This window comes from Zingiber officinale, chromosome 8B, assembly GCF_018446385.1.
Source record: "Zingiber officinale cultivar Zhangliang chromosome 8B, Zo_v1.1, whole genome shotgun sequence".
NCBI classification, from domain to species: Eukaryota; Viridiplantae; Streptophyta; class Magnoliopsida; order Zingiberales; family Zingiberaceae; genus Zingiber; species Zingiber officinale.
In genome coordinates this window covers 53,893,687-53,914,898 of record NC_056001.1, presented here as the reverse complement: position 1 = coordinate 53,914,898, position 21,212 = coordinate 53,893,687, and the positions used below count along the sequence as shown (strand labels likewise).

The 21,212-nt window shown below is 35.9% G+C and overlaps 1 protein-coding gene across 2 annotated transcripts; it reads right to left on the bottom strand.

The window, feature by feature from the left end:
• Positions 1-408: 408 nt before the first annotated feature.
• Positions 409-20,586, bottom strand: LOC122017548 (diacylglycerol kinase 4-like). Of its 2 annotated transcripts, none has more exons than XM_042575193.1 (13): positions 19,975-20,586; positions 18,575-18,697; positions 18,159-18,296; positions 17,994-18,079; positions 16,965-17,052; positions 16,033-16,108; positions 14,515-14,597; positions 13,546-13,616; positions 11,210-11,287; positions 10,376-10,463; positions 4,350-4,466; positions 3,252-3,431; positions 409-519 (listed from the first exon to the last, which is right to left on the bottom strand). In XM_042575193.1, exons 1-12 carry the CDS (start codon positions 20,515-20,517, stop codon positions 3,273-3,275), a joined length of 1,650 nt encoding a protein of 549 aa, XP_042431127.1. In that variant the 5' UTR covers positions 20,518-20,586; the 3' UTR covers positions 409-519; positions 3,252-3,272. The 2 variants fall into 2 exon arrangements, with proteins under 2 accessions (XP_042431127.1, XP_042431128.1); XM_042575194.1 differs by lacking the exon at positions 409-519 and adding an exon at positions 540-1,520 and having other exon boundaries at positions 19,975-20,581.
• Positions 20,587-21,212: the final 626 nt, after the last annotated feature.

Genomic DNA, 21,212 nt, shown 5'->3' with positions numbered 1-21,212 from the left:
TAATAATTAGGGTGCAAGATCAGGAGAGTCCCTGTAAGTTCTTCAAGGTAAAATAAAGAAAAGTTTTGACAAAATACCTATACGGTAAAAAAAGTCCAATTAGGGAGTAAAATGAGAAAAAAAAAATATCCAAAGTGAAACTCAAGAGGGACGTACGATTTTGAAACAAAAACAGAAGATAAACTTGGGATAAAATGAAAATGTTCCTTTCTTAATTGCTCCCTAAAAATATTAATTAAATTAATTGATGAGTTGTTTTGCCTTGTCAAATTTGCAAGTGAGCAATTAAATGCTATTTCATGATTGTTGGCAACCAGACTACACGTGTCAAATGGCAAGGGATTCCAATTCGTGTTCGAATTTGAAAAAATATATATGTGATCAATAAGATTTCCGGTAGTTTTTTTACTACGTACCTCCTCATCATTATGATGGCTGAACTTCACCAAACCCACGGCTCCACCACTTTAGTAGTTGCCTGCCACCTAGGGTGCGGGACCCGCTTTCAAAAGCCAATCCCTGAGCAAAGAGACAAACACTTGAGTACGTCAAGGACAGCCCTGTGAAGAAGGAACAATAATGGTGGGAAAAGAGACCATAATTCTAATACAAACAAGGCTAAATAAATGAGAATGGAAAGAAGAATAAAGACCACAGTTTTCAAACAAAGGTTTGGATAAGAAAGGAAGATCAGTGCCACTTCTCCAACTTTGCAATGATTAATGAGAACACCTTTTTTTTAACTTTTATATTTTTTAAATAAAATTTTAAATATATATATATTATATTTAGTCTAATAATAATGTGCTAATTTAATTTTTAGTAAAAAGAAACTACAAATAACTACTACAATGTTTGAGACGCCCTCCTTTTGATTTTTACCCTTAGTTTTTTGTTTTGATATCAGATGAAGAATAGTCTCACAACTCATGAACAAAACATAATTGACTAATAAAACTCTTCTAAAAGTATCTTAAAATATATAATTAAAGAAAATGATGTTAATGGTCAAGTGGTGAAGTGAACACAGTTCAAAAGGTATTTTAGAGGAAAAGAAGGTAAATGATAAGAGACGCATGGTTTTCTTTTTCATAGTTTATAAAACTCTCATCAAAAGAGACATTTTGATAACAATAAAAGGAAATATGGTACACAAAACTTGCGACTCAAATCTGTGACCTTCAAATCACACCGCAACAACTTTATTGTTGCGTCAAAACTCATTTGGACATTTTGATAACAATAAATTTTCATTTAAAAAATTAAAACTTGACAAGCGAGATGAAAATTTCTCAAACTCATCATTATTGCGAGAGGTATATGAGACAAGGACTAGGTGCAAATGCTAGTTGATGTCACAAGCTGTGGACAAAACTTTTGAGTGTTTTGATCCTTGCCAACCCTGAATGAATGATGCAGTGTTGGCTCTTGTGCTCCTTGACATGGAATGCAATTTCCTCAAACCTAAATAAGTTGTAGTAGGAGCAAAATTTTCAGAAGCAAACATCCCGATTCTACCCCTGCAAACACCCTGATTCTTTAGTCGGGTAAGGAAACTTTTCCAATTTGAAAATATTGAATTCAAATCATTCCTGAGCCTATTGTACAAAAGTATATCCCTAACAAAGCTTAAGTCGCCTGTTGCCTCACAAACATAGTTCTAAAAATTGAACCGATAAGTTTAGATTCAACGATCACTAGTTGAGCCAATGGATCCATCGGTCGAACTAAATGTCAACTTAGTCATTGAGACCAATCTAACTCAATTGTTTAAATTGCAAATCTATTGATTTTATTCATGAAGTATACATTTAAGTAACTAAAACAACTTAATTCAAAACATCAGTTTTCCTTGTACGACCATCAGATCAGTCAGATGATCGAACCGATTTTCACAAATAGGCTCACAATGTCTAGAAATGGAATTATGCAATGACATGATCATGGTGGCACAAGGCCAAACAAGATAAATTAAAGATTGCAGAAGAAAGGAGATGCTGCAAGTCTCTGAACACCTTGCTTGACAAGAAGATGAAAACAACACTGAACAGTAGGCTTAATGGCTGTCAGCCTCAAGAAAAAAGAAAAGCTTTAATGACGAAGGATTTGGTTAAACTTTTGTAATTAGGGTTCGACTTTGGCTGCCCTATCAATTGTAGAGCCCTGATGAGACAGGATATTGATATTAAAGCCTATACTATGAGGATAAGACCAGTTGTTATCATAGATACTTTACACACCAGACTAAAATGAAAGCACAGAGACCCTAATCTCATTTTCAGATGTTCTACTGAAGTCACCAAAGTAGAGTCAAAGATCGGTCATACAAGCATCATAATAATTTGAGCCAAGTGAAACACAATCGCACTGCTTTCTTTTTTGATATCATCTACACCCAAATTTAGTTTGGCAGGATGAGCATACTGCAACTCAAATTTATTAACAATAATCATGGTTGAACCATACAGACTATACAAGTCTTATTCATCTGTGCTAATGTATATATGATATCTCAATCAACTCAATAATCAATGAAATGATGCAAAGATGTGAGCTCGATCATCAATTAGTGGCTTATCTGGACAAAAAGAATTGTCTAGCTAAAAATAAACATCCCCTAAAAAGAAAAATTCTACATTCCCCCCAAAATATTTCTTTGCTAATCGACCAGAAATTTAAAGTTATCATCCTACATGACCTAATAATTTCTAGACAAAATTGAAGGCCACTCCAAGAGGGAAAATCCTTGTTCACATGATATCCCCATGGCAGCGGCATAGAAGAAGAGCATTTGAAATGTTACAGACAATACTTGTTGAATTGTGGCTTATGAGCCACCTTGGTGGCCTAAAATCCAAGAGTAGCATGATGCAAAATGGCTCATGCCTTCTGATTGTGTGCGATGTGCCTGATACGAAGAAAATATGTAGTTATGGCTGATAAAGATCTTTGGGATCAAAAATTAGTTTCAGATGATCCAAACAGGATTCTTAGTAGAGTTTTTTTTTTCTAAAAAGAAAGGTGAAAGAAGATGTTAAAAAAACAATTGTAAATAAAACTTCTACACCGTCTCATTTCTGTATGCTGTCAGACTTGAATAAGAAGAATGGCATCTCAGCCAAATCTTCAAAGTGCTTCACAAAAAATGTTTCATAACAAGTAAAAGCCATTTGTAATTAAGAACTTTGATAATAAATTACTGATGCATAAGAAATCATACTACAAAACTTGGCAATTGGCAGTATACTTACCTGACCCAGTGCACAAAATTTTCACTCTCCATTTATAATAAGTGAATGATAAGGTACTCTTTTTATCTCCACAAATGACGAATACTCGGTGTTCATTGACTGCTTCCATGGTTCCCCATCCATTTGCATGTATGCATTTCTCCACTCCCCACCTCTGATCTCGAGACGAATAGCTGAAGCCTGATCAGACAGCATTTCATAGGACTTCAGAAAACAGAGCTAAATTAATTCTAACTTATTGTATAGACAGTGGAAATTACAAGATTTTAGTCTACTATGTCACTGGTTTGGAAAACTCCTACTTGAAATTCTTGTTTCTGTGAACTGAAACCAAATAAAGCATTTGGATGTTGACCTGTTTGTATGTGCATGCAACCATCTCCTCAGGAAACAGAAAATAGAGTACTAGATCAGTGTCATAAGTTAGGATGACTGCCTTGGTACTAGGTTTGACTAGTTTGATTTGCAAGTAGAGGGAGGAACCATTGTTTGGAATTTCTTTGGACTTAGAAGAATTGCTTCTTCAGACATGAGAATTGAGTCTATGAAAAGGTTGTGTTGGCATAATGGAAAAGAGACTATCAATTTCTCCTCATGTCTCCAATCTTTATCATTCTTATTCTCGTCTCTTCTAATATCTCATCTTCTTTCTTGAATTTTATCTCTCATCTCATTCCCCTTTCCACACGTTTCTCCTGTATCTCTCCTCTACACTTCTCTACCCTTCTCTCTTCTTCATATTTCTCTACTTCCTCTCCCACCTGCCTTTCAATATTGCACCTCTATTATTCATATTTCTCTAAGTTTGATCTCGCCTTACTTCCTTTCTTCTAATCTTGCATATCTATTCTTCATACTTTATATTCTTTTTCTTCCACTTCTCAGTTTTCCCTTTTCCACTACTTATCATGTATCACTTTGCTCATTTGGTGGTATATGTCAGTAGGACCATGAAGATAAGGAGACACATTGCAGATTTTGGTGGCACTTGAGGCAGAAGGATAATGGATTTTGTTCTTCAATCACCTACCTCACTGAAAATATAGGCAACAAGACCAATATGTTGAATAATGAACATGGTAAAATGATGATCCATACCTGTGCAATGTGTTTTGCAGATATAATTTCAACCATAACAAGTGAAGCATGCCACCCTTGCTTGAAGCCAAAGATCTCAAGCAGGCCATCGTCCATTTGGGCTTCAACAAAGCCTCTCTGAAAAAGAAATACCAAAGTTAAACACAAACGTACATTCAGTCCAATATGAAGTGACAGTGCAGGAAATTTAAAAACATTAATATCATCAAAAGCTATAATGCCCATTTTCAAAGTCCCTTACTCTCAGCAATATAAGCAACAAATTAATATCTTCCTAATTTAAAAGCTGTGCTCTTATTCAACACCAAAGGATACCAAAAAGATATAACTCTAACAAAATTAAAGCCGCACATTGTGATAGTGCTTTGATAGGAACCCGGGGCCTATCACGTGAAAAAAAAAATCAAAAGAGAAGAATGCAAAGTGGGATAGGGTGATTACTTCGAGGGGATCAACCTCCAATAATCAAATGAAATTTATTAACTAAAAGGGAAATTACTTGTCCTCCAAAATTACAAAACGTCTCTTTAAATAGAGATCTAAACTACCTTTTCAAAAGAAAAGGACTAAAAGAAAAATAAAATAAAAATACATTTTCAAGAGAAAATGTCTTATTAAAACTTATCTTAAAAAAAGGAAAAGGTCTAAAACTTGTTTTAGAAAAAGAAATAAAGTTAAAGGATTTATTTGAATAGATCCATTAAAGGATCCTATCATTCCACCGCCCTTCAAAACAACCTTGTCCTCAAGGCTATTTTATCAATAAACTCTGGAAATTTTTCTTGAATGGTATCATATAATTCCCATGTTGCATCATCGATAGATAAATTGTCCCACTGAATTAATAGCTCAACCGTCGCTTGATTGTTCTTCTGCACAAGTCTCCTTTCTAAAATAGCATAAGGTTGAAATTTAATTTCACCATCTGAATTCATTTCAGGAAGGTGTTGTTGAGGAGTAAATTTATCGCCTAATTTCTTCTTTAAACAAGACACATGAAATACAGGGTGTATTTTAGAATCTTGTGGAAGCTCCAAGCGATAAGCAGCAGGTCCAATACGCTCTACCACTTTATAAGGGCCATAAAATTTCGGTGACAACTTCATAGAGGTTAAAGGACGAATTGAAACTTGTTTGTATGGTTGAAGTCTTAGAAAAACCCAATCTCCTATTGCAAATTCTCTTTCCGAATGATGCTTGTCGGCCAGTTGCTTCGTTCATGCTTGTGCATTGCATAAGTTGTTTTTCAAAAGTTGCAATATTTGGTCCCTTGTGCGTAGGTTTTGGTCGACTTGATGCACATTTGTTGATCCACGTGTGGATGAGCTAACTGAGGGTGGTACACATCTATAAACGACCTCAAATGGGGTAATCTTAGTAGCTGAGTGGTAGGTCGTATTGTACCACCATTCTGCCCATGGAAGTCAACGAACCCACTCCTTGGGTCTATCACCAGTTAAGCAACGTAAATAATTCTTTAAACATCAATTTACCACCTCTTTTTGTCCATCAGACTATGGGTGGTAGGATGTGCTAAAATTAAATTTAGTACCTTGCAATTGGAATAATTCTCTCCAAAATTTACTTGTGAATACCGGATCTCTATCAGTGACAATAGATCTTGGTAGACCATATAGTTTGATTATATGGTCAACAAATGCTTGAGCAACACGGGCAGCTGTATAAGGATGCGATAATGAATAAAAATGGGCATATTTTGTGAGATGATCAATGACCACCATGATAGTAGTTTGTCCTTGTGAAGTGGGTAATCCATCTACGAAATCCATGGAAATGTCGGTCCATATTTGTTCAAGTATGGGAAGGGGTTGAAGAAGAACTGGTCTTGCTACATTTTCTCCTTTGTTTCTTTGACATAAATCACATTCGGCAACAAAGTTTTTGGTGTCTTTCTTCATTCCTTTCCAATAGAAAGCTCTTGAAATCCGTTTATACGTGCGTAGAAAGCTAGAATGTCCTACAATTGGTGAACAATGAAATTCCTCTAGTATTACCTCCTTTTCAACTGAGTTTGTTGGAAGGAAGATTCTGTTTTTATATCGTAAAATTTCTCCATCCCAAGAATAATGGGGTTCTGGCGATGAATTTTGTAATATGTTTTAGATGAGAGTCTGTGTCGCTGAATTTTCCTTTTGCTCTCTTTTTATGTTGTTCAAGTTTTTGCATGTTATTAAAGATATAGCAGCGAATTCTATTTGGTTAGGAAGGCGAGATAAAGCATCATCTACTGTATTTTCTGTTCCCTTCTTGTAAATGATTTCATAATCATATCATAAGAGTCTCTTGATCCATTTTTGTTGATCCATATTTGAGATACGTTGATCCAAGATGAACTTAAGACTCTTATGGTCAGTTCATATTTGAAAGCATCGGCCAAGAAGATAGGATCTCCATTTTGTAACGACATGTATGATAGTCAACATTTCTTTATCATAAATTGACATCTGTTGCGGTAGAGGAGATAGTGCTTTGCTAGTAAAAGTTAATGGTTGTCCTTCTTGCATAAGTACTGCTCCGATTCCAACTCCGGATGCATCGGCTTCAATGACAAATTGTTTATTGAAATTAGGTAGTGCAAGAACTGGTGTTGTCGTCATAGCCTCCTTTAAATTCTGAAATGCCTTTTCTGCTTCAGGACACCATCTAAATGCATCTTTCTTTAACAGAGTTGTTAGTGGAGCATTAATATTTCCATAATTTTTTACAAATTTACTATAATAACCTGTGAGACCCAGAAAATAACGTAATGCCTTGATATTCTTTGGGGTGGGCCACTCCTTCATAACTAGCACCTTTGAAGGATGAGTAGCTACTCGTTGACTTACAATATGACCAAGGTATTCCACCTTAGTTGTCCTAAAGCTGCACTTAGATCTTTTCACAAAAAGAGAATGCTCACGCAAAAGAGTGAATACTTTATAAAGGTGATGCAAATGATCTTCGAATAATGAACTATAAATAAGGATATCATCAAAGAAAATCAAAACAAACTTACGGAGGTAAGGCCTGAAGATATCGTTCATCAAACTTTGGAATGTAGAAGGTGCATTAGTTAAACCGAAATGCATGACTAAAAATTCATAATGACTATCATGAGTCCGAAGGACTATTTTTGGAATATCTGGCTAATAGATCCTTATCTGATGAAAGTCTAAGCAAATATCCAACTTTGAGAAGAATGAGGAATCTCCTAATTCATCAAGTAATTCATCAATGATGGGGATAGGGTACTTGTCTTTCACTGTAATTTTATTGAGTGCTCAGTAATCTACACACATTCGCCAACTTTCGTCTTTCTTTCATACAAGCAGTACTGGAGAAGAATATGAACTTACACTTGGGCAAACAATACCAGTTTGAAGCATCTCTTGCACAATCTTCTCAATTACCTCCTTTTGTATGTAAGGGTAGCGATAAGGCCTAACATTTGCTGGTGCACTCCCCGGTATTAGAGGTATACGTGTGAACGTGATGGAGAAAGTCCCTTTGGCTCAGCAAATATCATAGAAAATTTTGAAAGAAGTGCGTCTAATTCTTGAGGGGTATGTGAGGTACCTTTAGGATCCTTGGTGATGAAGAGTTGCATGAGAAAAATGGAGCAATATTTTCTTTAATAATCTCTCTACCTGATAACTACCGATTGATGTGATAGTATCTTAACTCTTGCCTCTGATGCAAACTTCTTTTCCTTGATCTTGGAAGCGCATTGTTAGTTGAGAGAAATTTCATATTATGTCTCCTAATGTTCTCAACCATTGTACTCCAAGTACAACATCATATCCATCTAGGGGTAGAAGAAAGAGATCTGTGATTAATTTATAATTTGGTAAGAAAAGTTTAATATCATCGCACTTTCCTGGACTTGTAAGTGATCTACCATCTGTCACCTTAACATCAAATGTAGATGTTTGCTCTATGTTTTGTTTAAGCCTTCTTGCCAAGGTTGAGTCTAGAAAATTGTTGGTGCTTCCTGAATTTATAAGTATCATTACTGGTTATTTTTTAATGAATCCTTTTACCTTCATCGTTTGCGGAGTTTGTAGTCCTTCTAAGGCATGAACTGATATTGCCATAAAGTCATCTTGTACTTCATTGATATTATCTTGTGCTCACCTTCATCGAAATCGTCTTCTTCCTCAGAGTTCTCTATTGGTTCAATCATCAGTATCCTCTTTTGCTTACATTGATGACCACGGTGCCACTTTTCATCGCAATGCCAGCATAATCCCTTTGTCATTCTTTCCTTGATCTCTTCTTTTGGCAATCTACAGGGTGTTGAATAATGCGATGTGTTTTCACGAATTACCTTGTTATTTCTTCTTCCTTCTTCATTGATCTTCTCTTCTTGTAGTCGTGCAAAGGATAAGGTGGCCTTTATAGTGCGGGGTTGATTCATTTTTACTTCTCGTCATATATCAAGACGAAGTCCTTCAACAAAAGTGCCGAGTAGTTGCTTTTCTGACCAATCACGAATTCGATTAGAGAGTCACTCAAATCGTCCTTGGTACTCTAGTACAGTTGTAGTTTGTCAAATTTTGGCCAATTCTCCATCAACATTCTCATAACTGGAGGGACCAAATCGATTGATGAGTTCTTCTTTAAATTCCTCCCATTTTGGAGGCTCATGGCATGCTTCAAGCCAGTCATACCATTGGATGGCATCACCTTCAAGGTTTATAGATGCTAGTTCTACCTTTGCATTGTCCGATGTGCTGTGGAAGCGAAAATATTTTTCAATCCTTGAAATCCATCCAATCGGATCGTTGTTCTCCTAGCGAGGAAATTCCACCTTCATACGTGGAAGGTTGTGCTCTCGATCTTCATTTGAATTCGCTCTATAGTCATATTGTTGTTGTCGAGACTACTGATTTATTCCCTTTTTGATTAGTATGCTTTAGCTGGAATCTGCTTCTAAACGATCCTTCAATTCTTGTACTATTGTGACCAACGATGCCACAATTTTTTCGAGTTTATCCATCCGTGTCTCGTGCTTAGCTTCAAATTCCAGAGCCCATTTGACGTCAGGATGAGATCCTCCGGTTGTCATGTCAGAGTGGATTTTCTTCTCTTGAAGTCGGGTTAAGACCATGCGCTTGTTGGTGGATGTGGGCTTGGGGTGTTGAAGTTGTTGTAAGATACTATAGGGCGATGATGAAGTGAACGTGCTCTGATACCAAGTTGATAAGAACCCGAGGCCTATCACGTGAAAAAAATATCAAAAGAGAAGAATGTAAAGGGGGATAGGGTGATCACTTTGAGGGGATCAGTCTCCAATAATCAAATGAAATTGATTAACTAAAAGGAAATTTACTTGCCCTCCAAAATTACAAAACGTCTCTTTAAATAGAGACTTAAACTACCTTTTCAAAAGAAAAGGTCTAAAAGAAAAATAAAATAAAAATACATTTTCAAGAGAAAATGTCTTATTAAAACTTATCTTAAAAAAAAGGAAAAAGGTCTAAAACTTATTTTAGAAAAGGAAATAAAGTTAAAGGATTTATTTGAATAGATCCATTAAAGAATCCTATCATGCTTACTGCTTAGCTTTAGGAGAAATTTTAGTTAAATATAGAATATTTATCATTCCAGAATTTCAAGCTGTACAAGTAAATAGGGAGAAGCATAAATAGTTGACCTTTTGTCAAATTTCCATAGTACCTCATTATTTTATTGATGAAAAGGAAATTTCATTAAGTAAATAGAAGAAATGATTTTGATAAAGGGAAAGAACATCTAATGCAAGAACATTATAAAACTTATTCAATTAAATGGGCTGTAGATTTGCTACGTGATTTATAACTACTGATTGTCTTTACATTTATGGAAAAATTTATCTGATTCAGACAAACATATTTTCCTAGGCTAACGTACATTCAAAAAGATCTAATAATTCTATGCAATAAGATTGAATCCGTTGATGATTATCTAATCTTATGAAAAAGAATTAAAACAAATGCTGTAAATGATATAAGATCTTTCTAAGAGGGCAGCACTGCTCTACTTGCCTTTTCAAGATATTCTGGTTTCAGATTACCCCAAGGATTCCTCCCACTTGCGTAATTGTGAAGATTTAGCATCACAATTGCCCGGACACTGCATCAATAACTAATTCTGAATAGGTTTAACTTATAAAGTAAAGAAATACATCTGGAAGCATAGAAACTTTCTGAGAAGCATCTATTAACTAGGTCCATACGCAAATGAGAAACAATGCATGAGCACAGCTACAAGGTTAACTTCAGTTGAAAAACAAAGAGACCCAGAAGAAACACGGAAATTCTTTCGTGAATTTATGGGATAAATATTCTGATATTGAAATAAGAAACCATATCACTGATAGACATAAAATAAGGTTAATTTCATTTTGACCTATGCAATTCCATATGTTTTCTAATATAACCCCTAAAGTTTTACCTAAGTTTATCCCTCATAGTTTATAAAACTACTCATTTTACCCTGAATTAACAACAGTAGTTTGCCTCAAAAGTATGTGATATTTTGAGCATTTCACAAGATAACAAGAATTAAAAAATAAAATAATTTTTTTTCAAAGTAAACTTATTAGGTGTACTACCTTTGATGTTATTTTCAACTATCCTAAGGCGTTACAGTATTTACTTTTCAAAAACACATATTTTATTTAAGAGATCCGCAATGCTTATAAGAAAAGTAGTGTCATGGGCATTTTGGGATGAATTCAGTAAAGTAGCTTTTAGGTTGTAGAGGGCAACTTATTGGGGTCAAATTGATTATAAAAAACAAACAGACAAAAAAAAAAACTATGGAACCAGATACAATAACATGTTCTTAAGTAACAAAAAAAAAGGTGTGGTACTCACCTTGATGGAACAGGAATTTGTTCCCATTCTAAGCAATTAATCCTTTTAACTGATAAGCGAAGAATGTGCTTGAGTCCCCTGCACAAATTTAAATATCATGCAAACAAAAATAAAATGAGGCATACCTTCAGCATCAATATTGTGTTACACACAAAAGAAGGCATAGGCAAAGTATACAATAGCATCAAAGAGAACTTCGGTGACGAATGAACCGAGAATGAACATAAGTTTGAGATATTAAACCTTCTAGTCTTGGAAATGTTGTAGCAAATTAGTGAGACATATTCCCATTCTGCAACTATATTCAAAGGCTCCCCAATTGTCAATTACTTAGATATTTCTCTCTGAATTGTAGAGGAAATGTATTCTGTTTATAAATAACAATTTTTGTTGGATTTCTCAATCAGCTTACAGAGATGCTCCTAGTATTCAACAATAAATATCACAGATGAGATGATTTACGAAGAAAATATGGTATTGAGCAAGGTTTAAAATTTCGACCCGTGCCGAGGTTTCGGTCCTCTGGACCGGAACGATACTATATCGATACCGTATCGTGCTATGCCGATATAGTTTCGATATTTTTTAAATATAAAATATATTAATTAAAAAATAAAATATTTAACATAAATATTTTAAAAATAAACAATATAAAAAATAATCTTTAAAAAAGGGAAAAGATATGAAAATAGATAAATAAATAAAAATTTTATTATAATTTTTAAATTAAAATAAATGAAATATAAAATTAATTAGATAATTTTATTAGGGTTTAATAAAGTCTCTTTAGACTATCTCCATAATAACTAGGAGTTAAATAAAATAATTAACCTAAGTTTAATTTTAAAAAATCAGAAATCCGACACCACTCGCAAGCTCGCGTGACTTCGGTGTTGCTGCGGGGTTGCGTGGCCCCTCAGCCATGGCCGCGGGGATTGCGTGACTCCTCCGATACGACCGCGATGGTCGTGCGACCCCTGCAGCGGCTGCAGGGTCGCGCGACGCCTCCGCGGCGACAGCGGAAGGGTTATGCGACCCCTTCACTGCTGTTGCAGGGTCGAGCAACCCCTCCACTGTGGCCACGGGATCGCGCAACACGTCGCGTTGAGATGGGTCTGGTGCCGAGGTCGTGCTGGTGCCGATCATCGAGCGGAACGAGATGTTTCGCCCGTTTCGATTGTCTTGGCACGGCACTTTAAACCATGATATTGAGTGGAATCAGCAACACAACCAAAACAAAAAGGTAGTGGTTGAAAAGAGGTGCAAATAAAGGGAGCTTCTATCTGAGTTTTTAGATTGTTGTGGTTACACAATGCTAAGAGATGATAAACAGAAGCAAAAAATTTTACTCAAAAAGATAAACCCACATACCTTAAATGCATTTGTGGTGTTTACTCTACCAAGATAGGTTCCTTCAAATTCCATATTTGACTTATTGCTTGCAGTCCTTGTCATGTAAATCCATGTTCCATCAATTCAAATACTCCACTCCCATATTAAATCATTTGTGTAACTAGGTAAAATCCTGATCTCATCTTGGAAATTTTAGGGGATAGATATCAGTGATGGACACTTACACAAGCTGGAAATGTTACTGAGATATTGATATGATTCCAGAAATTCCAAAATGGTATGGAAACTGGCCCACTTAGATTGTTATCAATTTTGATTACTGCTTCTCTTAATCCAGTTTCATTTGTCAGAGAAGCACGAATAACCATGCTCATTTTGTTTTTCTTTTACATTGTTTTCTCAGTGAAAATGCAATGTTAACTCAGCCCAACATGCAAAACTCACCAAGTAAAATGATTTGTATAATTTCTTGTTTCAAGCTAGTCAGCAAATATCAAATACCAACCCATATGAATCACTGCAAAATGCATTGGATGATTGATTGCAACTAAATGTTCAATAATTGGTTCCAAGCGACAACCAAGCATCTGTAAGGATCTACATGACTGTGAATCTGTGATGCTATGGTTTATAGGGTGGTATAGGGAGCTGTAATGTCAATGTCATATAATAAGATATTTGATATTAATAAAAAAAACTAGATGTACAACAAATTCAGTACAGTCTACTGACTACTGAGCCAATTCGTACAAAACAAATTAACAAAGAAAGCACAAATTTAGTACGCTGTAGTCAGTACGAAGTACTGACTACATGCAGCACAAATTCAGTGGCATGGTGCCAATGCATATAAAGAAAGTTATAAGAAAGCATATAGAGCACAATTTTGTCAGATTGCTAAGTACTTCACAGTCAATATTTTAGCTTCAAATTTATGGTAGAGTTAAAGGATCACGATTGATGGTAGAAGAAAAAAAACAAACCTTAGACTTGGATCACTAATGCAAGGAGTAAAAAACCATCCTTGTTTGCAAGTATAGCCAGTATAAATCAGCTGTCAAACAAACATCAAAAGCTTGAAAGCTCAATGGTTCATGTGTAGCAAATTGAAGTATAAAAATAAGAAGCTTAAGAACATGGGGAAAGAAGAAAAATTGCAAGCAACCTTTAAATATAATAAACATGGTGAAGCAAACCTTGGCGGCATCTGACAATTTACAAATTACTACTGGGAAAAAAGAAAGAAACTGTATATAAGGTAAACCTTACATCCTGATGGAACTCTAACAGAAAAGTAAAATAAAATTTTAACATAAAATAAAGGCAAACTTGGGCAAAACAGAGCTATGTGAGTTCAATCAATGAAGAAAAGTATATCTTGATAAAATTGGAATGTTCAAGTCCCTGGTTTCAGTTTCTCATTTTTTAGTTCCATCAGAAGGAATGGTTAAGCACGGGTGCTGCAAATGTCATTATTGAAGTTCTAGGATATCTTTGTTCACAAAGAAAATGAAATTTCCAAACCTGGTCAGACAATAATTTTGTCACAGATCTGCAACAATTGTTTTGCAGGTCTCCTAAATGTTCTGTATCTTTTCAGCTGAGTTAAGGCTTCCGATAAAAAATTAGATAGTTGTTGTTGACATCAAGCCATGTTAGATGTCCCAACTATTTGGGATTGGCTATATAGAAACAGACATATAGATCTTATCCTTGATTGAACTCTAAGGTTCCAATTACATGGGTGAAATACATGAGGGAAAGGAGGGAAATGATACAAAATTACATAGAAAGCTCCATCAGTTATGTATATTTTTGTGACCCTTTCCCTCATGTATTGTTTCCGGAATTGGGGCCTAAGTCTATAAAGCTAGCAAAAATAAAATATAAGGTACTGATGAAATGAATAATAAAGGAAGACAGAATAAATGGAGCAAAAGTAATAACTGTACCTTATTTGTTAATGGTCCTTGTGCAAGATATGGTTTTTCATCACGTAGTTGATGGAAATCGTATGCAACTTGAGCATCCATTCCTAAAAATGAGAATAAAAGGGCCTTTACAGAAAGTAGATATTTAATACTCAAACAAAGGAAACATTGTACACGGCAAGGACCAATGGAATCAATATCAAACCTGTATATATAGCCCTCATCTGTATGTATCACTTACTAGATTTGCATATGTATATATGTATGTGTGCCTGTATGTATGTATATAAAGAATAGGCAGTTCCATTCTCTCAGAAAAAAAGAAAACTACTCCGGTATAATATTAACAAAGCAAAAACTCATTCAATAATACAAAAGCTAGAAAGATTATGCAGGCATTTTATATTTTTACAACATTGTATATTAACTTGCAGGTTATGCTCATATGACATTCAATATCAATGTAAAAAAAATGGAATTTAGTATTCTCCATCCTTACGGCAACATTTCTTTGCCTACTTGTTAGAGCTCTTTCCCACTTCATTTCTTGGTCTTCCAGTAGTCACTAACCAGCTTCACAATGAAGAGTAGCAGTGCAGCACAGTTCATCCATCATGTGGAGAAGTGACTAGCTCTATGCAAGCCAACTTCTATCCTTCACAAGCAAGCTGCCAATTACTGAAGAGCTTTCAGCAGTCCCAGCTCTATACCATAGTATTTTCTTGGCACCGAAGCAAGCCATTCATAAAGTCGGTCATATCTGACATTTTCTCTAGAACAACTAGGAACACCTCTGGACTTGAATATAAGGTTGCTATGTCTATTATTTATCTCTCTATGGACTTGAGGTTCTCAATCTTGAAGCACAAAACCTCACACGGCTAGAGCAGGTGGATTTATCCCTTCCTTGAATTTGGATACATCTCAATCAGATACTTCTCTGAACAGTCTATTTTCTGAGCTGAAATCTGTTTCTTCGTTGCCTGTTTATTGAACTATAATTTGTTGCTCATTTTACATTCATCTTCCACGTACTGCTGCCTAGTTTGTTAGATTTCATTCTTTTGTGTTGAGGACTCATCCCTATTAATAAAAAAAATTGTTCCGTTTCTCAGTATCCTAACATATCTATTGTCATGGGAAATTATGAAGGTTTTCTACCTATGTTTATTATTCATCAATGTAAAATTATAAGTAGGGCCCCAGTATTATAAGTAGGGCCCTAATATTGTGTACCCAGATATCCCCTCTACATATGCTTCTTATTCACAAGTAGGGCCCCAATATCATCTATTACTTACAATTAAGTCCCTCACAATATCTACTTTTATTTCATACCCAGAATAAGACTATTAATTATACAGTGATGTAGGAAATTTCCTTCCTCTTTCCTTAAAGAAGAAAATTTTGAGGATCACAAGATTATGGTACACAAATGCTATAACTCAGCCAGTGCTCTAGGATAAGTTCAACTTTTTGAATAATAAGAAATACTGATGGATTTCCTACAAGTGTTTGCATGGACTAAAGATGTCATACCTATGCTAAAATAATTGTAGAAGGCTCCGTCAAAGCAAGTCATGGTTTCAGGTATGAGACCTTCGATGTACCCATCCTATGAGAAACAGAAGCAAAAAATTTAATAGCAAAGGAACTAAAAAAACATGCAACTAGACTGAAGAATGAAATGTTTGCTAAGGCAGACTACTATTTTAGATTGATAACATATGAAAAAGTACCTTGGAATGCCAAAAAATAGAGAAGGAATTTGCCAACTTGGAAAACTAAGGCAGAGTTTGGGTTGGTTATTTTTCCATTTTCATTTTGTGAGAAAAGGGAAAGCATTGTTTGGTTGGCAATTTCCACGTTTGTTTTCTAGAAAATAGAGAATGTCTCAAAATCATTTTCTAAGAAAAGGGAAAATGCATATTTTTCAGAAAATGAAAATGAAATCAAATGCTCTCTAAGTTTCATTGTTACATGACAAAGGGCAAAGCTTAATTTATATGAACCATGATCAAACAAATTTCTCAGGTGAAATACATAATAAATTAAGGAAAATAGACAGGATATTGCTTCTTTCTCATACTGAAACATCAGAAGCACAAGAACCAAACCATTCATCGCCATAAATAAAAAATTTAAGAAAATGCACATTGAATCTGTGATGTGATCCAAAACATAATGCTCAACCATGTTTTTCATACTTTAATGATATAATGGTATAAAACATTATGAGAAGCATGTGACAATTTTCTGGTGTCTATCTTGCAAAATTACTCTATTTTATTTAAACTTTTCAAACTGGTGCATGTTAGTACTCTTTTAGTTCTTCTAGAAGATGATGCTCTCCTAGAAAGCATGTACTATAAAGCTTACTTTCATCAAAATTCAAATATACTCAATGCAACATTAAATAAAGAAAAGGAGATAATTCAGTTAAAAGGAAACCTGCAGAATACTAGAATTACCGGTGTAAATGTACTTTCACCCAGATGTCTAAGAGAGTGTGGCAACTTTATTAAGTCTCCAACTGGAACCGAGACAACAATGTGCCAGCTGCATTTAGATAACTAAGAGTTTGACATGCACCAATACAAGTAATACTGATAATTTTCGCAACCCCAAATCGAGAATGCGGAAAGGGGAGCATGTTATGAGGAAGAAGGAAGAAAATTTAGTTAAAATGAATAGTACTTTGCAAGGAAATATGTACTTTCTTAGATAATGAGAATATAGACAAATTAGAGATACTAAGAAGAGTGACATACGAACAAAAAAAAGTAGTTGCTCAGAATTTCTTTTGCAGAAACCTTGCACCATGTTAAAAATCCCAAGAAAATGCCTTTCACACACATTTGGCAAGGGTATCAAGTGCACCATGCTATAAAGATAAAGAGGTCATAATATATTCCTAATTTTAAATATTAATTTTGACTTACCTTTGAACTTAGTTTTATTTGCATTTTCATTCTAAATTCTAGTTTATGGCATCCAGCTCCACCAATTAATTCAAAGATTTCATTTCACCAATAGACTGAATTGTTATGAGAAATTAAGCATAAATGACCCTGTGACATGCCTGATGTATGAGAAAAGCCTAAGAATTTATTTACAACATGTATTAGAATATAGATAATCATGGATTCTTTCACAACAATGCCATGGGCATACTATTTCATCTACCTTTTTAATAAATTGTGCCAATCAATTTAAGCACAGAACTATCTCAACAAGCATCTGTTATTGCTATGTTTTTCAAGTAGACCAACTGGCGAATACATTTATATATTTAAACAAGATCAATTCTATTGTAATGAACTAATAAAATCTTTTTCAAGATCTTTCTCCAAGTTGCACATTTTTAAGACCTAAGGCAAAAGCGCATTATCTCAGAGTTCCACAAAATTATCAGGAATATCATAATACTATTAGTCTACTAATCCAAATTGTCAAAAATATAATGACATCCTATGTTTCCTGCATAGAGAGAGTTTTACCTATCAAGACGACAAATAGGACCAGTAATTGCCTTGTATAATGACCTTTTCACAGCCGACCTCCATGTCAAAGGAAATGAACCTCCCTAAGTATACATGTTTTCACATATTAGAGTATGGATTACATGTTGAAAATGTAAGGAAACAGTTGAACTAGACTCCTACCCAACCAAAGCTCCTGGACAGGTCATTTCCTGTTCCAAGTGGAATGATCCCAATTGGAAGAATTGGCTCTCTGCTCTCTTCATAAAGTTGTCCAAGGCTTCCTAATACCCAACCTACTGTACCATCACCACCTGCAACCTGTTGAGAAGATTCAGAGAGTAGTATTATCACTTTAATAAACCAAGATTAAGGCCTTCAGCTGATTTCCACATGCTTTTCACACAATCATAAGAGATCAGATCAAAGGAATGAACCAAATTAATCATCACAGAGATTAGAATGAATGGTGATTGAATAGCAAAGCAGCAAATAGTAATGCAATTACAGGAGCTCAATCAGATACAATGTAATATATAACCACCATTTATTGCAGAAATCTGTTTGTATTTGCTCAAATTAATTTGAAACCAACATACCATGACTCTCATATTTTCACGAGTAGCCTTTGCACAATCATCACCTAGATCAGCCATCCTCTCCAAGCATGCCAAACCAAACTGAACAAAATCAGAAGGCTTTGTAACTGAAAGATCAAATACCTGCATATTCAGTTAACTGTCAGAAAGAATATCTTAGGACTAACGCTACAAACAAAAACACCCATGTAATGGAAACAACTAATGAGTACATGGCAATTCTAATTAGAAGGCATATGAAAGTTTTCCTCAAAATTGTGCATAAATGCTATGAAAAGTTGAATTTAAAATGTAGATCAGGGACCAGTTAAGAAGGTATATGAAAGTTTTTTGAGAAGTACACAAAAAAAGTGTAAAGAGGAAAAAAGAGAAATCTGATACACTTACTCTCATGATAAGAAATCTGGTTTCATAGTGCAGCATAAAAACAAAACTTAATGCACTTTGATGATAGGAATCCTAGTTTCACAGTGAATCAAACTAATACTTCATATGAGAACTTAGAAATCTGCATGCTGTAGTACAAAAAATGTTTATTAAATTCACCTTTCAGAATAACAAGTTTACCTTCTTCCCCTACCTGTTCTACTTATACAGGGAGATAGTACTATTTCCCAGGATAAAAAAATGAATAAATAAATAAATAATCAAATAAAGGTATTAGGAAATTAACTGCTAATATCATCCTAAAGAAACAAAACTAAAATAATTTCACCTTCCTTCTTAATTGATCTACCTTATTAAAATAGATGGTAGGAATACTGCATACTACCAAAATGAAAAGAAAAGGCAAGAAAATGGAAAACAACAAAGGTAATACCAGTCATTCCATCAACTGGAAATAATTTCACCTTCCCTCATCGCCAGCCTGAGAGCGAGATGAAGGGAGGTAAATCAAGTACCGAGCAACCTCTTAGGTGGGAGGACATTTAATCCTCAGGGGAATGAACCTGCGGGAATCGACACTTGCCCAATGAAGCAACTCTGCCACCCGATTACCAACTCAGCTACACCGTGGGGCCAATTTTCATCCAATCTAGAATCATGCAAACATTGCCCCTAATATTTTCCAGAACTCGCAGAGCGATACTTTCTTTATCTGGCGATCTAACGTTCTTTTTTCTTCATTCTGTTCATAAGACGTGCTGTGTTGCCGTGTTGGGTTAGAACACAAAACCAATTAAAAATCAGCTGGGTGCACAGTGCACTAGCAAGGTGTGACAATAGAGGACCAGGCAGGGCAACATATACAGTCTGCCAAGAAGTAAAGCTCATGTGTATATTCTAGATGAGCTAAATCTCTTTAGTTTGATCGAATCAGGTACCATAACGATCAGAAGGTAAAAACCGATAGAACCATGAGAGAAAAAAAAATAGATATAATGCAGGAATGACCCGACCTGATCCGCGCCGATCAGGTTCTCAAGCCGTCCTTTGAGGACGGAGCCAAGTCGTCCCCCGCTGCGCGAGTTAATAAAAAGCACCAAGGGCGACTCCGGCGGGTCCTCATCCTCCCACCCGACCTCCCTCGCCGCGGCCTCCGCCACCAATCCCGCCGCAATGTTCCTCGACCTGACAGCCTCCACGATCGACACCGCCAGGCGGTCCGGAATCATGACCCTCCGACGGAGATTGTCCTTATCGACCTTCCCGAGGCCGCACCCCCCAAGGGAGTAGTCCTTGATCGAGGAGGATCTCGAAGGGGGCGCCGAGTTCCGCGACGGGGTCGAGGACGACGAGTCGGTCTCGCAGTCGGTCATCGAGGGCGTGGTGACGAAGGTGGTGAGGGAGTCGGCGAGGTTGAGGGTCAGGTACTCTTCGTCGTCACTCACCGTCGTCGTCGGGTCGGACACGGCTATCGCCCTAGATCGATCGCTGGAGGAGGAATTCAACAATGTGAGGCGGACATGCTTCCAGAAGCGAGTTGGTTTCGATCGAGGCATGATTCCTCTCCTTCTTCTCGGTCGGTGTCGACGACGTCGGTAAAACTGCGAGGAAATTTCATTAACCTCCTAACGTTCCTCCTTTTTTTAAAAAAAAAAAGAAAATGCCCCACCCTTTTACCGTAGAAAAATGAAAAGAATATTTTCATACTAAATTTATTTATGTATAATAATTTTGATGAATATAGCAGAAAAGGATAATTCGGTGATCCTACCATAATACTTTTAGGCTGCGTTTGGTATGACGTAATCTGCCTTGTAATGTAATCCTGATTACATTACAAGGCAGATTATTTTGTTTGTTTCATTTTTAAACTTGTAATATAATGTAATCTGGATTACAAAATGTAGTGAAATTTTGTAATCTCGATTACAAAGTAAATGCTATGTAATCCGATTACAAAGCAAATGCTATGTAATCCGATTACATTACGAGGCCATCGTCCCACCAAAATTTAAATACCGAATATATCCTTAGTCCACCGTCGGCCCCTGCCCCCCACCGCCGACCGCCGCCGGCCGGCGGCCGACCGTCGACCGTCGGCGGCCGGCGGCGGCCGGTAGTTGCCGCAAGCTCCGGCAGAAATGCGGCGACCGTCAGTAGAGGTCGTAGGACATTTTTGTCATTTTGTAATAATATAAATTACATTCCTGATAAAAAATAATAGATACCAAACAAAAGAATGTAATCATCC